Here is a 19591-nt window from a genome sequence, read left to right on the forward strand (position 1 = left end):
GTCTCAGAGTTTTGGAAGCTTCCAGAGTTAATTGCAGTCATGTGAATTGCAAAGCCAGGATTTTTTTAGGCATTTCTTGTGCAAGCTATAATAAGAGAGAGTCTACTTATCCAGAATCAATCTAATCAGATTATGGTTTACTGTGGTCTTAACTAGGCTAACAGTCTGTCTAATTAAAAAGCTACTAATTATTTGTATTACAAAGAAGATGCACAATAGTTGTAGAGAATGATGCTGATTGCATGATTTTCATCAGTTATGTTAAAAACTTTGTTTTATATTGCTCATAAAGATACCTGAATATACCATCTTGTAAAAAAGTGATCGAACATGAATAGCATTCTTCATATAGAAGACATTAATAAAAGTCAACAAATGAGTGATTCATATATTAATTCAGGTTGTATGTTGCAGAGGTGAATGCATACAGATTGGAAATGGAAGGAATTATAGTCAAGGGTAAAGGATGTCCCAAGCCAATCAAAACCTGGGTACAGTGTGGTATTTCTATGAAAATCCTGAATTCCCTGAAAAAGTAAGTAAGCAATATGGAAATAGTAGCTTATATATTTTATGATTAGGAAAAATTGTGAAGAAATTTGCAGTGTACAGCAAAAAAGGGGGAGTGTACTGCTTCATATCAAACTGTAAACACCTATTAGCTCCAGTCAAATATTTATAAGGCAGTTCTGCTACATGCCACATGCCAGAAATTAGGAACTTGTGATTCTTCAGGTGTTGCTGAAATATAATTCTCAGAAACCTCCTAGGTTTGGGTGCAGTTACTATGAATTATAGCTTGGACATCATCTAAAGGTATCAGAATAGGTAATAGTTCCCTATATTATAATTTCTTCACTAATCTATAGCTGTACTTTGTGAAGTATGTTATGTGATATTAGAACTGAAAATCAGTGCTTTAGTAGACCCATATATGATATTGTTCATGTCCATAAAGTATCTTTGTATTTCCTTTTAAAGACATGGCTATGAAAAGCCCACCCCTATCCAGGCCCAAGCTATACCTGCAATTATGAGTGGACGTGATTTAATCGGCATTGCTAAAACAGGAAGTGGGAAGACTATTGCATTTCTGCTGCCCATGTTCAGACACATCATGGATCAGAGATCATTAGAAGAAGGCGAAGGTCCAATAGGTATGGATGCAGAGGTGGTAATCAGCCAGTTCAGATTGGTCCACCTGAACTGGTAGCGGAAATTACAGGTGGGACTGCCCACCCACTCTGGCTCTATGCCATCCTATTTAGGCACATTTTTGAGGCCGGGCACATGCGCGGAAGGTGCGTGAGCAAAGTGCATGCATGAAAGGCCAGGCGCATGTGCATAAAGGGCGTGTGTGCCATGAAGTGAGTGTGCCTGCGGCGAACCAGTGATAACAAAATGTGAAACCTGCCGCTGTATGGATGTGGTTGTTAATTCAATCACTCATGTAGAGAAACAGGATTTTTATGCACAGACTCCTAAAATGTTCCTTAAAAGAAACAAAATGCAATAATAAACAGGTTTTGAAACAATGCAGAGCATAAACTAATCAGTTGAAAATAACCATATTTTTAATTTCATGCTGGAAAAAGCTTCATGCTGGAAAATATTAGTGATGGTTTTGCTTTAGTAGAAAGAGAGTTCTGTAAAGTATAACAAAACAAGATGTTTTTTTCTTGTCACAATAATATGTGAAAATCTTGAGGAGAGTCTCAGTTTTATTGAAACTTCTGGTGTGCTCATGATGAGGACTTTTGGATTAAATTTCTGGTTTTTTTTCCCCAGCTGTCATTATGACACCTACTCGAGAACTAGCTCTACAGATTACAAAGGAGTGTAAAAAATTCTCAAGACTCTTGGGGTTAGAGGTCGTGTGTGTATATGGAGGAACGGGAATAAGTGAACAGGTATGTTATCAAACTTATATCACAATGACAGAATCTAGGATTGCCAGACTTTACATTCGGTCTCCAAAAAGTGCTTTGAACATACAATTACTAGTGCAGCACGCATTTTAAACAGTCATACCTTTTCCCAGATGGACAGAAAACTAGCAACCTGAAACTAGGAAATAAGGTGATATAGACATAGTGAAACATCTTTCCTAGATTGAATCTGAAATGCTGAAGAGCTGCCAATAAGATTATATTGCCACCTATGTAATAAACAACTCTTGTCTTTTTACAGTCAGTTTGGCAGTTCCTTCATAACTTAATTATTAAGATTTTTTGTACTGGATTAGATACCAGAAACAAGTAACTCCTGCAGTGAATTTCCTGATTGTCCTCTGTTGCATCTACCATACTTCCTCAGACTGCTTCTGATGGTTAAGAGATACAAGAAGTCTAGATAGTGTTTCTTTAACAGAAAAATATTTTTTCTAGAAAAAAAAATAAGCTTTTTGCAAAAATAATCAGATTGTTTTTAATCTGATTCCAAAAGAGACTTCAGTGTTACAAATATTACAAATATTGGGCTTCTTTGCACTCTTTAATTGATTCTGGGGAAAGACCCAGCTGTTTTGCAGACAGGTGCAATGTTTGCATTTCAAAGTACCATTTTCAAACTGAATCTAAAAAGTCTGCACAGTGTTACTTTGTACATCACAGCACTGGAAAACATAGATTGTTTTAGCCAACTTTCCAAAGAGAAAGAATATGTACAACTTTACAATACTCAGAGTATAGTGGATTTGAATTAGTCAATTGTTCAACAGATGCTGTAAAATCTGATTAGTGAGGTTTTCCTCAGTCAAAGGTTCACATACTTAGTGACTGGTTTTTCTGGTAACAAAGTAATATTGGAGATAGGTCTACATATCACACAACAATTATATATTTAAAATAACCCATTTGAACAATGTGATGGCAGTGTACAGAAACTCCGTCCTTTCCTCTCTAGCTGCTTTTACACATTTTTTCAGAGACAATTCATTTTTCCCTATGTTTAGGAAGAGGGTGGGATAAGGGAAAATAGATGGACTTTATCCAAAATGTGAGCTTAGATAGAGGGGACCGGTGGATGTGAGCCCCCAATTCCCTCTCTCTGTGCTAGCTGTATATTTCTCTGACATTATGTATCAGTTAATAATTGAGAACAGAAGGAAGCATATTTTAAAACCCAGTATTGATAATTTTAAGTATTACTTGTTATAAATTTTACACATTAAAATAGTTTCTTCTGCTTATTTTATATTCAGATTGCTGAACTGAAAAGGGGTGCGGAAATAATAGTTTGCACACCTGGCCGTATGATTGATATGTTAGCAGCTAATAATGGTAAGAAATACTTTTTATTTGTAAAGAAATTATGGCACATTGTTTCCCTCCCCTTCAATAATGAAATTCGTAGATCTGTTGAAGCTGTGGTATCTATTCTAATGTAGAATGTAGTCTTAAAAATGACTCTTCAATATCTTTCATTATAAATTTCAAAAGTATTTGATGAATGGAAACCTTTGAAGCATTTCTTAAAATAAACATACTCATTTTGGGATTATAGCTCAACTTTAGAATTGACTTTCTAAAAAAGCTGTTTGTCATCTATCATTTATATTAAATCGTGTTCCCTATCTAATGGTTGTTGACACTGTTAACTTTTTGTACAATGAAGTTTTAATCTCTAAATTTGGGAACAAAACATAATGGTTTGAGTTTTAAAAAACGGCTTTTTTTTCTCAAAATGTTAGGTTATTCAATGAATAACCTAAACGGAGATATTGCAGCTTTAAAGTACATTTTACTGCAACATTATGTGCTTATCACACAATGTTTGATTGATTGTTTATGTATTTTTCTATAAAAACTCTTACTAAACTGTTGACATTTGACTTCTGTGGAAAAAGTTCCTTCAAGAGTTATAGAACTGGGCTTCCAAAGACTAAGCCATCAAAGGTAGGTACAGCAATGCTGTTCCAAAGTAATGTACACTTCTACAGTAAGAGCCAATTTTTTTTAAAAAAGTGTTGCAAATTTCTTATTTTGATCTATCAGAAATAACATGCTACAAAATGTGTTCAGAAGTAAAGGTAAAATAAATAGAAATCTTGTGTTTACTTTGAATTACTTACTTTTACACTACATTAAAATAGCATTTCCTCCTTCAGATTTTTAAAAAGAGCTATCCACTTGCTTGAAGATGCTGCAGTAAGGTCTAACTCAATCCAGCTTCCAACCAATAAGCATCAGTAGCTGAGGTGAAACTCAGACCTCCTGTATATATTCACTAAGTGAAATAGAAGTGACATGGCTAGGGCATCTCTGCAGATGTTTTATGTGTTTTTATTGTTTTTAATACATTCACTTTGATATCATTTTATTGAAATGGGAGTAGCAGTTTGTATAAGTAATAGAAAGCAGGCTGTTGTGGATTGTAACTTCTTGTTTGTGCTAGAAATGACTCTCGTCTCTCTATATACAAAAGTAGTCAAGAATGTTTTCTGTACTCTCTCTAGATCCATCAAATAGTAGACCAATAGAAACCCATAGTAGAAATCTGTAATTCTTTCCAGTTTAAGGGTTCATGGCTTCTCAGGTCAAATCCTCAAACTGCTTCCTTCTGTTTAAAAAAAACCCCATAGAATTAAATTCTAAAAGAAAAGCATTATGTATGTTAAATACAGATGTATATTCTCTCTTCTTTGCCATACAGTATAAATCAACAGGGAGGAAATACAAAGTACATTAAATAGTGATGGAGAATTACTGATGTATGCACATTGTGCTTTTGAATACAAGATTTAGTATAGAATTGCTGATTCTCAAACAATTAAATTGGGCTTAGGTATACTTTCTATCAGCACCTTTGAAAATCTTTAGTTAAAATTTAAAAAAATCTTTTTGGTCTAGATCATTACACAAGGCAAAGATGTCTTTTGCATGGGCTATTTGTCACTTTGTGTGTGAGATAGCTATCTTAAGATTAAGTTCATTAATTTTAAGCTATATTTGTAGATCAGAAAAAAATGTGCAGTTCTGTTTATATTAGTATGATGGTAGCTTCTGTGAATAGGTTCTGTGAACCAGCATGAGACTTTCTGCTTAGAAAATTGGAGATAACACTTTCCCTGACTTCAGTGTAATTAAATTTTGAATCAAGTATTTGCAATAGTGATGCTAAGATTTTGTAAGGTTTCTTCAGTTATCACTTGAATTTTGCTTTCCACACATGCGCTGTAATCTCTAATATGTTTTTTTCTAGGTGGCGCTCACAGATAATGGCTGATGTGGCTCGTTGCTTTCACCTTAGTCTTAGTTTTATGATGTGTTTTGGTGAGGGCTGTTTTCTGAATTTTGCAGGTCCTTCTGGCCTTGTACTGATATGCAAGAGAAGTAATTGACAAAATAATGGGCCTTGTGCATCAGTACACAATTGCGAAAACATTTGCTAGTACAAAAGATAAGGCACTTAGTGAATTGTTTTTCTAAAATTAAATAAATGATTAAATTTTGTTTAGACTCTAGTCAGAATATGTACCATTTATTTATATAATTTACGAAGAAAAATAGCTTTTAGATTTATTCTTGTTTCCTTTTGTTGTTTTCTCTCCTTTCTATAGGTCGGGTGACAAATCTTCGGAGAGTGACATATGTTGTCCTTGATGAAGGCAGATAGAATGTTTGACATGGGCTTTGAGCCTCAGGTAACCAGAGAGATGACTAGTTTTTACAGATTTCCTAACGAAGACTTACACAATATATTTCATGTTCTGGTCTATGATGGCATAGCTATTGATTACTAGAATGTTATTTTTGTCTAGTAAATGTTTAATCTCTAATGTAAGTACCGAAATGGGCATTGGAAAAGTCCAAAGTATTATCTGATACCTACTTATACTACAATGCTGTCTGTTATCCAATTCATTAAATTAGGTACAAGATTATACAAAAAAGAAAAAAAGAATGGAGTTTACCTATTAACCGCTTGTAAATACCTTAGTAGTAGATAATTGCTTACCACTGGTGTGAACATTGGATATTGTAGAAGAATGTCTTTCCACAGAAAAGCAATAAGCTGATTTGGGAAATTCACTATTAACCCACTTTTGTTCATGATAGGTTATGCGCATTGTAGACAATGTGAGACTTGATCGCCAGGACCGTGATGTTTTCTGCTACTTTCCCTAGAGCCATGGAGGCTTTAGCGCGCCGTATTCTCAGCAAACCAATTGAGGTCCAAGTTGGTGGCCGGAGTGTTGTCTGTTCAGATGTTGAACAGAAAGTGGTAAGATGTAGAAATGTAACCTTTGTATTCCCTGTCTTAATGACAGCCTTCAAAGGATAGCTTTAGAACAAAGCTATATATCCAAGATAACTTTACTTGTAAATATTTTGCAGGCATTGACTTCTGAAATGTATTAACCATATAAAGTAGAGAGTAATTCTTGTTGTTTTGTGTGTCTTTGATGAAGCAGTTCATCAAAGCACTAGTGATAACATTTATTTTCTTGTGCTGCAGAGTGATATATAATTTTATTGTAAAATTTATCCAATAATCTGTTGTGCTAAAAAGTTCATACAGTATTGTTGTCAAAGGAATCCATATGCTACTATAAAGGAACATAGTCAGTTTGGAACTGGCACTTCGTTATCACAAAGTACAGTAGAACCTCTGGTCACGAACGCTTCTGACCATGACCAAATTGGGTTCCAACCAGAAAATTCACGATTTTTCCCCACAGCCGATATCCTCTTCCGTTCCATTTTTTTGTAAGCACCAAATTTCCAAAATTAGGTTCGGGTCATGACCAAATTGGGTTGCGACGAATGTTATGGAATGAATTATGGTCGCGACCAGAGGTTCTATTGTACCAGAGTCAAAGAAGACTGTGGCATTATCAAAGAAAAAGTTGGATCCAAAGCTATTTTTCTAAATATCCATAGCTATTATTTATCAGTTTAGCGTCAAAAGCCAGAATTTACATTTTATGTGATCTGAAATACAGTTTAAGGCTTGTTTTTTTCCCCCACTAGTAGCCCATAGTGAATTTTACATAGATTTTACATACATTTCATAAATTATTTCAAATATGCTGTGGATGGCCAAAATATTTGGCCTGGATTAAGGCTGGTTAAACAATCAAATTATTGTAGATTTGTAGATGAGTAATTTCTGTGTCCTTGTTTTAGTATATTATGCAGTTATAGTTTTAATTTGAGTTAAGGTTAATTTACTGTCTTTTTCGGACTATAAGAGGCCCTGGAATATAAGATGCACCAAAGTTTTTGCACTCTGCAGGCCTCTCATCCCCTCTGCACGTCTTGGTTTTTGCAAAAAATGGAGCATGCATAGGTTTTGGGAAGCTTGTAGAGTGCTTTAGGGGGGGGGGGAAATGAGGAAAAAATGGCCCATTTTTCACAGAAAACAAGCCTGTTTTTTGCAAAAAACAAAAACAGGGCATGCATAGACTTTGGGATGCTTGTAGAGTGCTGTTGGGGGGGGGGGGACAAGTAAAAAGGTCCATTTTTTACTTGTTTTTGCCCTCCCCAACTCCCAGAAGCACTTCACAGGCCTCCCAAACCCTCTGCACAGCCATTTTTGCGAAGGGGGTGGGGTTTCAGGAGGCCAAAAATGTTGTATTCAGTGTATAAGACGCACCCATATTTTCAACCTCTTTTTTGGAGGAAAAGTGTCTGTCTTATATTCTGAAAAATACGGTAGATATTGTACAATTTTGACACAATGTGAGTGAAATGGTAACCCTAAAAATCATTTAACGAACAAACTAATTTTGTGTGGGTTGGAACAGGTCTTTGATGGTATATCTTTGTAGTACTCACTTTGTACCTAGGCAGTCTTTTCCCACCCAAAGACAAGAAAAATGAAGCTGTTTGGTAGTTGCAATTATAGATTATATATAAAAAAATAATGCTTTTTATTGTAAATTAAAGTAAGTTTCCACTGAACATTTACTACGATGATTGAATCAGGTTTGTTGCTATTATAGACCATACTGATATCTCTAGAAGTTCCATTGGAGCTAACTGTACTGCTTCCTTCACCAATTATTCCGATCTTTCAGATTGTCATAGAGGAAGAGAGCAAGTTCTTGAAATTGCTTGAGCTACTAGGACATTATCAGGAAAAAGGAGCTGTCATTATATTTGTGGATAAACAGGAGCATGCTGATGGATTATTGAAAGACTTGATGAGAGCTTCTTACCCCTGTCTTTCACTTCATGGAGGTAGTGGCATTCCTCGTCTTTTAATTATTTGACAAAATAACTGAACCTTAAATATTCATCAGCATCCTCTGCATGTTTTCTTCTGCAGGTATTGACCAATATGACAGAGACAGCATAATCAATGATTTCAAGAGTGGCGTATGCAAACTCCTTGTGGCTACATCAGTAGCAGCTCGAGGTCTTGATGTAAAGCATCTTATGCTTGTAATCAACTACAGTTGTCCTAATCATTATGAGGATTACGTGCACAGGGCAGGCAGAACTGGGCGTGCAGGCAACAAAGTATGTAAATATTTTTTTCCCCACTGATGACTTAAAAGATAAATCTCATTCGGATGGGTTATAGCTTTGTTGATTTATATATTTTCTGAGCAGCCGTTTGATCTAAAATGGCTTTACTAACAATAAAAATGTGCTCGTTTCCAATTAAATAGAGCAGTGGTGAATAACTCGAAACCCTCAGACTATGTGTGATCCTTGATTTAATGTTCTTCAGTCCTTGGCCTAATTGTATTGACTCAGTTATTTGTATCTTTCATTTTCAACTAAATAGCGATTTTGTGATTGAAACCAAATTGAAAATTGTTGACCATGTGCTTAATAAGACTGGGTTGTAGAATTATAATATAGTTTATAGATAAGATATAGATAAGATACGTGCACATGCAAAGATCCTGAGCGAATCGCTTTAAAGATTCAGCCCTGTGAAACCTTGTTTGAAAATGTCCCATTGAACTAGGGAGAACTCAGTTCTGGATTACCCAAGCTGTGGAAGGAAAAAAAATGTTAACGGTTATATTTTTCCTCATTTGATTTTTGAACAATTGAAGATAGGTATCACTCTTTCATTCACAGGATACACATTCTGAATCATGCTCCGTATTTTTGCATTGATTTCAGGTTTATTTTTAAATCAGTTTTTTTAAAAAAAATAAAACTAAGATTAGACCTATATTATATCCTATTATTTAAAGCTTAACATGTTTAATCATTTCTGGAATGTTGTCTAATTCTTCAGAAACTAATGCTTGTTTTCATTGATTTTTATCAGCATCAGAAATTTTTCATAATATTTAAGACTCAAGTTTTCATACTGTGATTGTTTTTTTACTTCATTTGTTTGGTATATATTTAGTACTTTAGAAATCATGAATTAATGCTGCACATTTTTCACACCGTCTTAAAATTTAGTTGATCTCACTGGCTATGTAAAAATATGAAAAACATAACATTCTTTTATGAACATTTTGCATTCGAAAAAAGAAAATTGAGATTTATAGTTCTGTTAAACAGTATAGATTATACAAAGAAGAGTAATATGTAACTTTAGAGATATAAATTCAAATATATTTCTATAAAACTGCTAAGAAAAAATATTGGAAGCTACTTCTTTATATCTTTTTTTGAATTTTTCTTTCTTGGATCTTTTTTTCTTTGTTTTTTTCTTTTTTTGTACTAGTATTATTTTTTAACTTGTTTAAAAGTTTCAGTGTGTGTGTGTACATGTATTTAAATTGACCAATGATCAGACATAATTATATAGGTTGGTGTGGATCTGTTTCTTTGAAAATAGAGAAAGATAACTAATTTTGAAGAGGGAAATCAGACTTTGCAAATTCATCCCAGCATAGTGGAAACTTCACAAAAAGAAAAAAATAACTTGAAATAAATGTACTTTCAGTTATATTATGTTTATGCTTTTATTACAGGGTTATGCCTATACTTTTATAACTGAAGATCAAGCACGGTATGCTGGTGATATAATTAAAGCTTTGGAGTTGTCAGGTACCACAGTTCCTCCTGAGCTAGAGAAACTTTGGACTGATTTCAAAGATCAGCAGAAAGCTGTGAGTTATCCATTTTATAGTTGTTGGTTTCAGATTGCTTACTTAAATCCTGTTTATGTATGCAAAGAACAGTTCTTAGAATTAGTTTGTTCAACTAATATATTTATTCTTTGAATGATGGTTAAATTTTTGAACATAACTTAATTGATCTCTTAAAATTCCAGTTTTAAATATACTGTTTTAGTTTTGTGATAGATACTAAATTCCCACATTTCTTTATCTATTTAATAGTTGGTCTTCAGGAAATTAATACTGAGGTACTGGTCAATTTTCCCCCCAGATATTTCATCTGTATCCCAGTTGGGAGGTTGTTAGGAATCGGTCATATAGGCAACTGATCCAAACCAGCCAAACAGATGAGTTTGTCTAGTCAAATTTCCAGCAGTTATAATTAATAGTTCCCAGGAAACCTCCAATCACCCCCTCAACCCTCTGGTTTCATATCTTACACTCTAAAAATACTGCAAGGCAAATCCTTGTTTCTATGGAAGATTCTGTGGGGTGCAATGCAAAGCATTGGCAGAAAATCTCATCAGTACTTCAATATTCATCTCCCAAAAACCACTTCTTACTAAGTATGGAAAGCCAACCTGGTATCAGCCAAGGTACCAGATACCATAAGGTATCAAGGAACCACATTTCTCTAAAATGGCATATTAAAATATCTTACATGTTAAAACTTTTGCCAGTAAACATCTAGAACATTTTTATATTTGATGGCTGACTTTAATTATGCATATATAGGAGGGGAAAACAATTAAAAAGAGTAGCGGCTTCTCTGGTAAAGGATTCAAATTTGATGAAACAGAAGAAGCTTTGGCTAATGAGCGGAAGAAGTTACAAAAAGCGGCACTTGGCTTGCAGGATTCAGATGATGAAGATACAGCAGTTGATGCAAGTATTTCATACATTTCTTTTAGTTAAGACATTTCACATGTAAAATGTGCTGACACTTTTGTTTTCTTGTCCTCTGGCTGATCTTATACAAATGTCTTATATTGGAGTGAATTTGTGAGCCCAATTTCTTATAAATTATCGTCAACATTTTTCATTCATCAATACGTGTCTTATCATTTTCACAATTTTTGATGTTGCCATAAAAGTCAACTTCAATTTTTTTTCCCCCTACTTTTTGATTTACTTCGGATATTTTTAAAACAAATTTTATTTTGAATGGTTTTTTTTTTCAGGTTAGTACTTGAAAAAGAAATCAGTTGTTTAGATATCTAAACCATTAGCATGTTGCTTCTAATCATTTGGTGTGTTTACCCTAAAAATATGAACTTTCTCTTTTTTTTTTTTAATAGATTGACGAGCAGATTGAAAGCATGTTCAATTCAAAGAAAAGAGTGAAGGACATGGCCTCGTCTGGTGGTTCATCTAATGTTCCTGCCCCAACAGCAGGAAATGCAGAGAAATTAGAAATTGCTAAGAGATTGGCGTTGAGAATCAATGCACAGAAGAATCTTGGAGCCGAGGCACAAGTATTGGTCTCTTTTCAGTTTAAGGTCATCCTCTTCTACAAATCAATCTTTATAGTCTTCATGTTAAATTCTTTATGTCTTGCTATGTTCATATAGTACAATCTTCATTATCCACACAGTTCTGCAGGCATAGACATTAGCAGGAAAGAGGGATGAAACACTTTTATTTATTCATTTAAGAAAAAATTGTTGCAGTTGAATTAGAAACCCAATTTGAATTTCTATTCAGAAAAATATGAACCAGTCCCCATTCTAAATTATAAATTCCTCTTAACTGTGTACATGATACACGAAATCATTACAAATATTTCAAAATATTTTGAATAACATCTATGTAATGAAAGTATTTGGTATAATAGCAAAACACCATCCAGGTATTTGGGTTGGCAGCAGTATAGAAGCTATGGTACATTAAACTTAGATAGTATTCATAAACTTGTATATGGGGGATACGGATAACTGAAGTTTTATTATATATTTATTGCCAATATTTGAAGTGTTATTGATCTAATGGCTGATCCGTACATTCAAAATGTGGCTTTATCAGTAATAAAAGAAAATTATCTAGTTTAATAAATATTTTAGTGCTTTACAAAGACATAAAAAGATCTGATAAACATGGTTTGATTGGCATTAAATGTTTTTGGAAGTTAAGTATTCTGATATAAAAAGAAATGAACATTATTTCTGAACGAACATTTTGTAGATGGCTGTTTGCATGCTTAAGAATAATCACTGATAATTAGGCATAAGAATTCTCCTAGGCGCTGCTTGGAGTGTCCAAGCATGGATTAACTTGAGCTTGCTGCCCAAGGACTGAGTTCAAATCTTTGTGTAGCCATGCCTCCTGTTCCCCACAGAGGCTCAGTTTTAAAAACTCAGTCGCCCTAAAAGGATGCAGTTGGGGAGTTCCAGTCCTTGAATAGCAAATTGGACTCTCCAAGCAGTTAGTGTAGCCTTTTTTCTTATTTTTGTGTTTAGCATATAGTGTTAGGATTCCTTTAAAAATCACTGGAGGAAAGTTCACTCCTAATTGAAGCGTGGAACAGGTGCTTGGAGCGCAGCTGCCTTCCGTGACCACCGCGGTTGAGGTACCACCGGGAGACTCATCAACGGCTGCTGGCGAGCTCTGGGGGCAGGTAGGCAGGTAGGGATCCCTCTGAGTTCATTGTCGGTGGTCTAAATTTAGAACGGAGGCTCTACTGAGCTCTCCGAACTGCCGGCAGCTCCCCGGTGTGCTCCATAGCTTGCGGTGGCCATTTTGGACAGAAAAGCGGTGCACTTTATTCTCAAGCCATTTGCTTTGCCGCAACCTGATTTCCACAGTAGATCGCCGCTGGGAGAGCTTAATTTGGGATCTCGCTCTGGGTCTCCAGGCAGGTCTCCCCCTCCCCAGGAAGACTATTGAGAGCGGCTTAAAGGAGTTTGGCTCTCTCGGGCCATTCCTTGCTTTATCACTGCGCAGATCTGCAGTGCCTTGAGACTTCAATTTTTGGCGCCAAAATATTGTTGACTGCTACTGATCCTGACAAGGCCCCGTTTTTCTCAGAACTTTGACAGAATTAAAGGGGCATACTTCCAGAACTATTGCATTACTCCGATTATCACATCTAAAGCTCTGACTGAGAAAGAAATCTGCCATGGCCAGCAGAAACGTGTCTGAAGCCAGGGATCAAGCTGAACCTCCTGCTAACAAACGCAGCAGGCCCAACCCTGCTGCTAAGGTGCAGGCTGCCCTGCAAAAGGGAAACAGCCCCAAGCCAAGAAAGTCTCGAAAGCTGCAGAAAGGTTGGCTGAAAGGAGACAAAAGGCCCTGGAGAGACAGTTTCAAAAGGCAATTAGTGCCCAGGCACAAACTGTGCAAGCCAGGGAACCACCTCCACCACCAGTTTCTATAGACATTCCCTTGGTGGAAACTCCAGGGGAGGACTCTCCATCTCTGGCAGATGAAGAGGACTTTGGATTTTCTGCCAACCCTTTCAGGGTTTCCCCCAGGTCTCCTGTTTCCTCTCTGGAGGAGGTAGACATGGAAGAGGCTTGTTCTCTAATGGGGAAGAGGCTCTTCCCACTGGCCCTAGTTTTAGGGAGGCTCTTGAGTTGTCCCAAGCAATGCAGGAGGTGGTTCAATGGGCAATATCACAGGGGATTTCTAACGGCATCCAACAACTGGGTTTATCCTTGCCCCTCCTGAGCAAAGCCAAAGCCAGAGGGCAGAACACTGGAGTTCTCCCTCAACCCTCTGGGATAGCAATAGCAGTAGACTTATATACCGCTTCATAGGGCTTTCAGCCCTCTCTAAGCGGTTTACAGAGAGTCAGCATAGTGCCCCCAACAATCTGGGTCCTCATTTTACCCACCTCGGAAGGATGGAAGGCTGAGTCAACCCTGAGCCGGTGAGATTTGAACCGCTGAACTGCTGATCTAGCAGTAGCCTGCAGTGCTGCATTTAACCACTACGCCACCTCGGCTCGGATCTCCCCTCCTGCTTTCTCAGCGGTCAGCGAGGTGTCTAATGAGGAGGAGGGTGGACAAGATGCCCCTGATCTGTCGGAGGACGAGAATCCGGCCCCTGACACCCCTGCATTCTCTGGCTTATTTAAGCTACAATGTTCAAGGCCATTCTGACATCAAATGGGACTTCCCGCCCAATCTGACAAGAATACCACTGATCAGGATAACGAGACTATAGGACCAGGGGATCCAGGCACGGGCCTCTTTTAAGGAAATCTCACCTCCTCAGGAGTTGGTTCCAGCGCCACAGCTCTTCCTGGATATTATCCAGTGACAATGGGTTCAACCTGGGTCATTGGCCAATCCTAGTGGGGTGGATAAGAAGCTCTACTCGGTAGAGACTGCCATGGAGGAGCTCTTGAAGCTTCCGCAAGTGGATGATCCCATAGTGGCACTGACTTCCAATTCGGCCCTTCCAGACGACCTACTGAAAGGTCTGAAAGCGGAAGACAAAAAGGTGGAGAAGGCCTGTCATAAAACTCACATGGCCATTGCATGGGGCATGAAGGCCTGCTCCTCCTCTTCCTACTTCAGCAGGGCAGCAATATTTTGGCTTCGCAAGCTGTTAGCCAACCTCCCTGCTGGGGATACTAGGTCACGCCAAGACGTGAACAAGATCTTTGCAGCGGTCGAGTACTCAGCCGACGCTTCACTTAACGCCACCAAATTTTCATCAAGAGACATGGCTTCAAATGTGACCACTCGCCACTTGCTGTGGCTGCGCCACTGGCAGGCAGACATGAAGGCTAAGTGGAAGTTGGACTCGGCATCCTTCAAGGGTGGCAAGCTATTTAGGGAGGCCTTGGATTCTGTCCTGATTGAGTCCAAGGACAAACGGAAGATTTTACCGGCGGTCACGAAGAAACCGGACCACAAAGGCCGGTCCTATTTTTGTAAGCAGTTCTTTCGGAACAATGACTCCCCTTCCATCTCGGGAAACTTTGCCAGGTCCTATTCTCAATCACAGGACTGCACCCAAGATAGGGTGTCCTTCATGGACAAACCCAGCCAGCAGGGGAATCGCAGGTCCCTTTGAGGCATTTTTTCCAACCGCTTCTTTCACAGATCCAAGTGACCATCACCGGTCCCCTTCCATCGGGGGTCGGCTACAACTTTACGCCAACCAGTGGGAGGAGACAACGACGGACGTTTGGGTACTGAACACCATTCGTCACAGCCTCACCTTAGACTTCCTTTCCCTTCCTCCTCGGTTCTTCATTCATTGCCCCATCCCAAAGTCGCCCCACAAGCAACAGATGATGCAGGCGGAGATCCAGCATCTACTGGACATAGCGGCACTATCCAGGCATCCAGCAGACCTTCTACTGTGCGGATCTATGATGCAACATAGACCAGTTTCTCTTCCTGGTGTCACTCCCATCATATCATCGCCACAGCTGCGACAATTCCACGAATCCTGGATTTTCTGCAGGAGGGCTTGGACAAGGGCCTTGCCCCCAACACACTTTGGAGGCAGACAGCAGCCCTGGCCACCATCTTGTCCAGAGACGATTCTCAACCGCTCAGCAGACACCCAAAGGTTTGCAGCTTCCTGAACTTACGCCTTCCGACGGTGCACCATTACCCAACTTGGGACTTGTCAATTGTCTTGCAGACCCTAACATCACCGCCATTCAAACCTATTCGCTCGGCTAGTCTATGACATTTGTCGCTCAAAACTGCCTTCCTCATAGCCATTACCTCGGCGCGCAGAATCTCAGATATGGTTGCGTTCTTCGTTAGGGAGGACCTTTGTATCATTCATTTGGACAGGGTCATTCTGAGATTGGACCCAGCCTTTTTACCAAAAATTAACAGTTTATTCCACAGAATGCAGGAGGTGATCCTCCCCAACTTTTGCCCGCACCCTAGCCATCCCAGGGAGCGGGTCTGGCACAAGCTGGATGTGCGCCGCGTTGTGTGGGTGTACAAAAAGAGGACGGCCTCCTTTTGCAAGTCGGAATCGTTCTTCATCTCATTCCAACCTACTTCAATGGGCAGGAAAGTGTCATCTTCCACCATAGGTTGCTGGCTGCGCTCATGCATAAAATTGGCCTACGAACAACAAGCCAGGCTTGTTCCTCCTCATATAACAGCGCACTCCATGAGGAGCGCCGCGACAATGGCCGCCTGGGCCACTCAAGCGCCCATTGAGGAGATATGTCGGGCGGCCACTTGGTCCTCGCCGTCTCCGTTCATTCTAAATTATAGACTGGACACCTTTTCCTCGGCTGAGACTTTGTTTGGAAGGAGGGTCTTACAGCGGGTCCTTGCGACCCCTGTTACCTGGGATATTCCTTCTTCCCACCCTGGGACCACATAGCTTGGGTATGTCCCATCCTTGGACACTCCAAGCAGCGCCCTAGGAGAATGACCGTTGGCTTACCTGAATGGTCGTTCTCTAGGCACTGTGGGAGTGTCCAACCCCGCCCTAGGGGTTTTCTTGTGTGGGTGCAGGACTTAGCACCTATAAGACACAGACTTTTCTATACAGCAACCTTTGGATCGGATACCTTCGTTTTTAAAACTGAGCCTCTATGGGGAACAGGAGGCGTAGCTACACAAAGATTTGAACTCAGCTGAAGTTAACCCATGCTTGGACACTCCTGCAGCGCCTAGAGAACAACCATTCAGGTAAGCCAACAGTCATTTACATTTACAATTATACATGAGATACTTCTGTTAGGAGAATGTCTGTAGTCAACTTCTTTATGCATGGAGATTATCTAATGATCAGGGATTCTGACTTTTCAGAATACTTATTTATGTAGACAGCTTTCACAGAAAGACAAAATTCCTAAGTGTAAGACTCACAAGCAAAAGGCAAAAAAAAAAAGCAGGAAGGTGCTAGTATGCTCCATTCCATAGCCACTGAAGAGACTCTAGGACCTTTTCACTATTTCCTCCCTATTTTAGTCATCTTCTTTCATTATTTTCAGTCCCCATCTTTGCTCACTTCCATTACTGTTTTTCTTATTCAGAAAATACAAACTATTTTCTGCTCCCCCCCAAAGTCACTGGTAATTATTTGGAGGAAAAGTTTAATTTTTCGTTCAGGTGCTAGTCCAGTTAAGTTTGGGACATTCATTGGAGCTGTTTAGTTGACAGTGTAAGCAAACAAAGGCAGTGTTTCCTCCAGTCGATTCTGTGATGTTTCTTAGATAGTACATTTCTGGTGGCCCCACACCAGATTTGTTATGTGTCCTGTGTGCCTATTTTTTTGTTTTTTGTTTTGCCTGAAAAAAAAAAGCCAATTTGAATGCTGTAATTATCTGCAGCCCTCCAGATAATTTCTAGAGGGATGGTAATGTTATCTGTTACAGCAAAAACAACAAAGACTCTTGTAAAGGTTAGCACATTTATTTTAGTGAAGTAGATATCATTTCTTCCAGAATAAATTGGTTGGTCTCTAAGGTATTGCAAGCCCTTTTTTTGTTTGTACAACTGGTAATTTATTTATAATAAACCCTTTGTTTTATCTCTGTTTTCCTATCTACTTGGAGACTGGGAAATGAGATAATTGGAATAGAAATAAGAGTTGCCAATTGTTGCTAAAAATGTTATATGAAAAATTCTGTAATCAGGTTTTTGATTTGAAACTATCATGGTTACAATAAGAGAAGGGAGACACTTGACTTTTCCAAATTTGCCCGCTCTTTACACCTTCCTTCTCTGTACTAGACAGCATGTGAGAACTGATGCTATGACTCCAATATGAAGCAGCAATCTGCTTCCTATTCCCATCTGTCAGCATTGACAGATAGGTGACTGAAGTATCACACTTTAAAATCACAGCGATCTTTGAATAATTAAGAGACTGAAACAGTGTGAAGGCCTTTATTTCTGCAAGCAGAAATAAAGCAAGTCATATTAGCATCCCCTTAGGTAGTAGCTATGTCCAGTTTTGTTTATTTGACAAGCTTTTCATTTTTCATTTTGTTCAATTGTATTATACATTTTTACCAAAATCTTGATATATAAAATTGCAAGTGGTACGTGTTTCTGAAATTAGTTTTTTTTATTTTAAATACCTTATTTCAGGATGTGATGCAGCAAGCGACAAACGCTATCCTGAGGGGTGGCACAATTCAGGCTCCAACAGTTTCTGCAAAAACGATTGCGGAGCAACTCGCTGAGAAGATCAACGCCAAGCTCAATTATGTGCCCATCGAAAAACAAGAGGAGGAGAAGCAGGAGGGCGGACAAAATGAATCTTTTAAGAGATATGAGGAAGAATTGGAGATCAATGATTTCCCTCAGGCAAGGATTGCTTTTTTCATTTTCATTTAAATTGTAGAGTTTTTTAATTGCTACCACTCTTCTTATAATAATGTTTTTCTGCTCCCATGTAACTAACTTTTTTCTGTTGTGTTTATGTTGCTTGTTTGTATAATTCAGTAACATGTTTAATTTTTAAGGAATGTTGTTGATTATAATCACATCACATTTTTAAAATCTTAGTATCAGAATAAAAATGGACTTGTAAGGCAGTACTAACTATAGTCCACTCTACTGCCTTTGGGTCTTTCTCCCGCCTTTCTAGGATCAGGATTGAGTTAATCCAGTAACTATTCAACACCATCTCTGATATGACGGAAAAAAATAATATTTGAGGAATCCTTAAAAAAAGTGATATTTTAATGACCAACCTTCAATATTCCAGAATAAAAAAGAGATTGCATCATCATTCAGATCCAGTCATGTGGCTTGATTTTCACAATCTAGTGATGTAAAGTCATTGTGATGATTTTAAAACCAGCGACAGGGAACCAGGACTCTGCCCAGGCTTATGTCATACAGATCCTGCATCTGTGCCTGGGGATTTTGGCTAGGTAATCAAAATTAGCACCATCCAATGAGAGTTGTCTTGAAGGATCTTTTATTTAATCAATAGTTCTGCAATCAGTGTCACTAAATGAAGACAACTCCTCAGTTATATGGGTTACCTGACACTGTCTCCTATTCTCTCCTGCTGGCTAATAAGGGTCTGCAGAGTTATATTTTGGCAGAGGATGTCCTGCTATTCCCTTCACTACTGAGGGGAAATCATCCGTGTTAAGAGTTTTTATTTTAAAATTATAGAGTCACAAGGTGAAATGAGTGATATAAAAATTAGGTAGGTAGGTAGGTAGGTAGGTAGGTAGGAAGAAAGAAAGAAAGAAAGAAAGAAAGAAAGAAAGAAAGAAAGAAAGAAAGAAAAAACAAGAACTATAAATGGTTCAGCAGTAGCAATAGTACTTCAGTATCCTTAGATTTTCTAACTTTAAGTAGAATATTGTCCTCTACTTTTCCCATAACAATAATTCTGTGAGGTGGGTTGGAGTGAGAGAGAATGTGACTTGCTCAAAGTCACCCAGCTTGCTTTCATGACTAAGGCGGAAGTTGAACTCACGGTCTCCTGCTTTCTAGTGTGGTGACCTAGCCACTAAATCAGACTGGCTCTCAATAAGCTCTCATCCCAAATAAAATATGGAGAATGATGGGGTATTTGAAAAACAAAAGATTCAGTTTACAATGAGGGGCATTTGGATGCTATTCAACAGCACACAAATCAGTTTGGCTA

General features: G+C 38.2%; 1 protein-coding gene across 1 annotated transcript in view; it reads left to right on the forward strand.

The window, feature by feature from the left end:
- The window catches only part of DDX46 (DEAD-box helicase 46), a 41464-nt gene that overhangs the window by 14429 nt on the left and 7444 nt on the right, over positions 1-19591 (forward strand). Inside the window, 14 exon segments of the mRNA XM_032210693.1 lie at positions 415-535; positions 982-1157; positions 1789-1910; positions 3203-3281; positions 5561-5607; positions 5609-5644; positions 6060-6098; positions 6100-6225; positions 8024-8186; positions 8275-8468; positions 9896-10033; positions 10778-10927; positions 11341-11541; positions 18070-18288. Of these exon segments, the coding sequence (XP_032066584.1) occupies positions 415-535; positions 982-1157; positions 1789-1910; positions 3203-3281; positions 5561-5607; positions 5609-5644; positions 6060-6098; positions 6100-6225; positions 8024-8186; positions 8275-8468; positions 9896-10033; positions 10778-10927; positions 11341-11541; positions 18070-18288 (1811 nt within the window).

This window comes from Thamnophis elegans, chromosome 2 (genome assembly GCF_009769535.1).
Source record: "Thamnophis elegans isolate rThaEle1 chromosome 2, rThaEle1.pri, whole genome shotgun sequence".
NCBI classification, from domain to species: domain Eukaryota; kingdom Metazoa; phylum Chordata; class Lepidosauria; order Squamata; family Colubridae; genus Thamnophis; species Thamnophis elegans.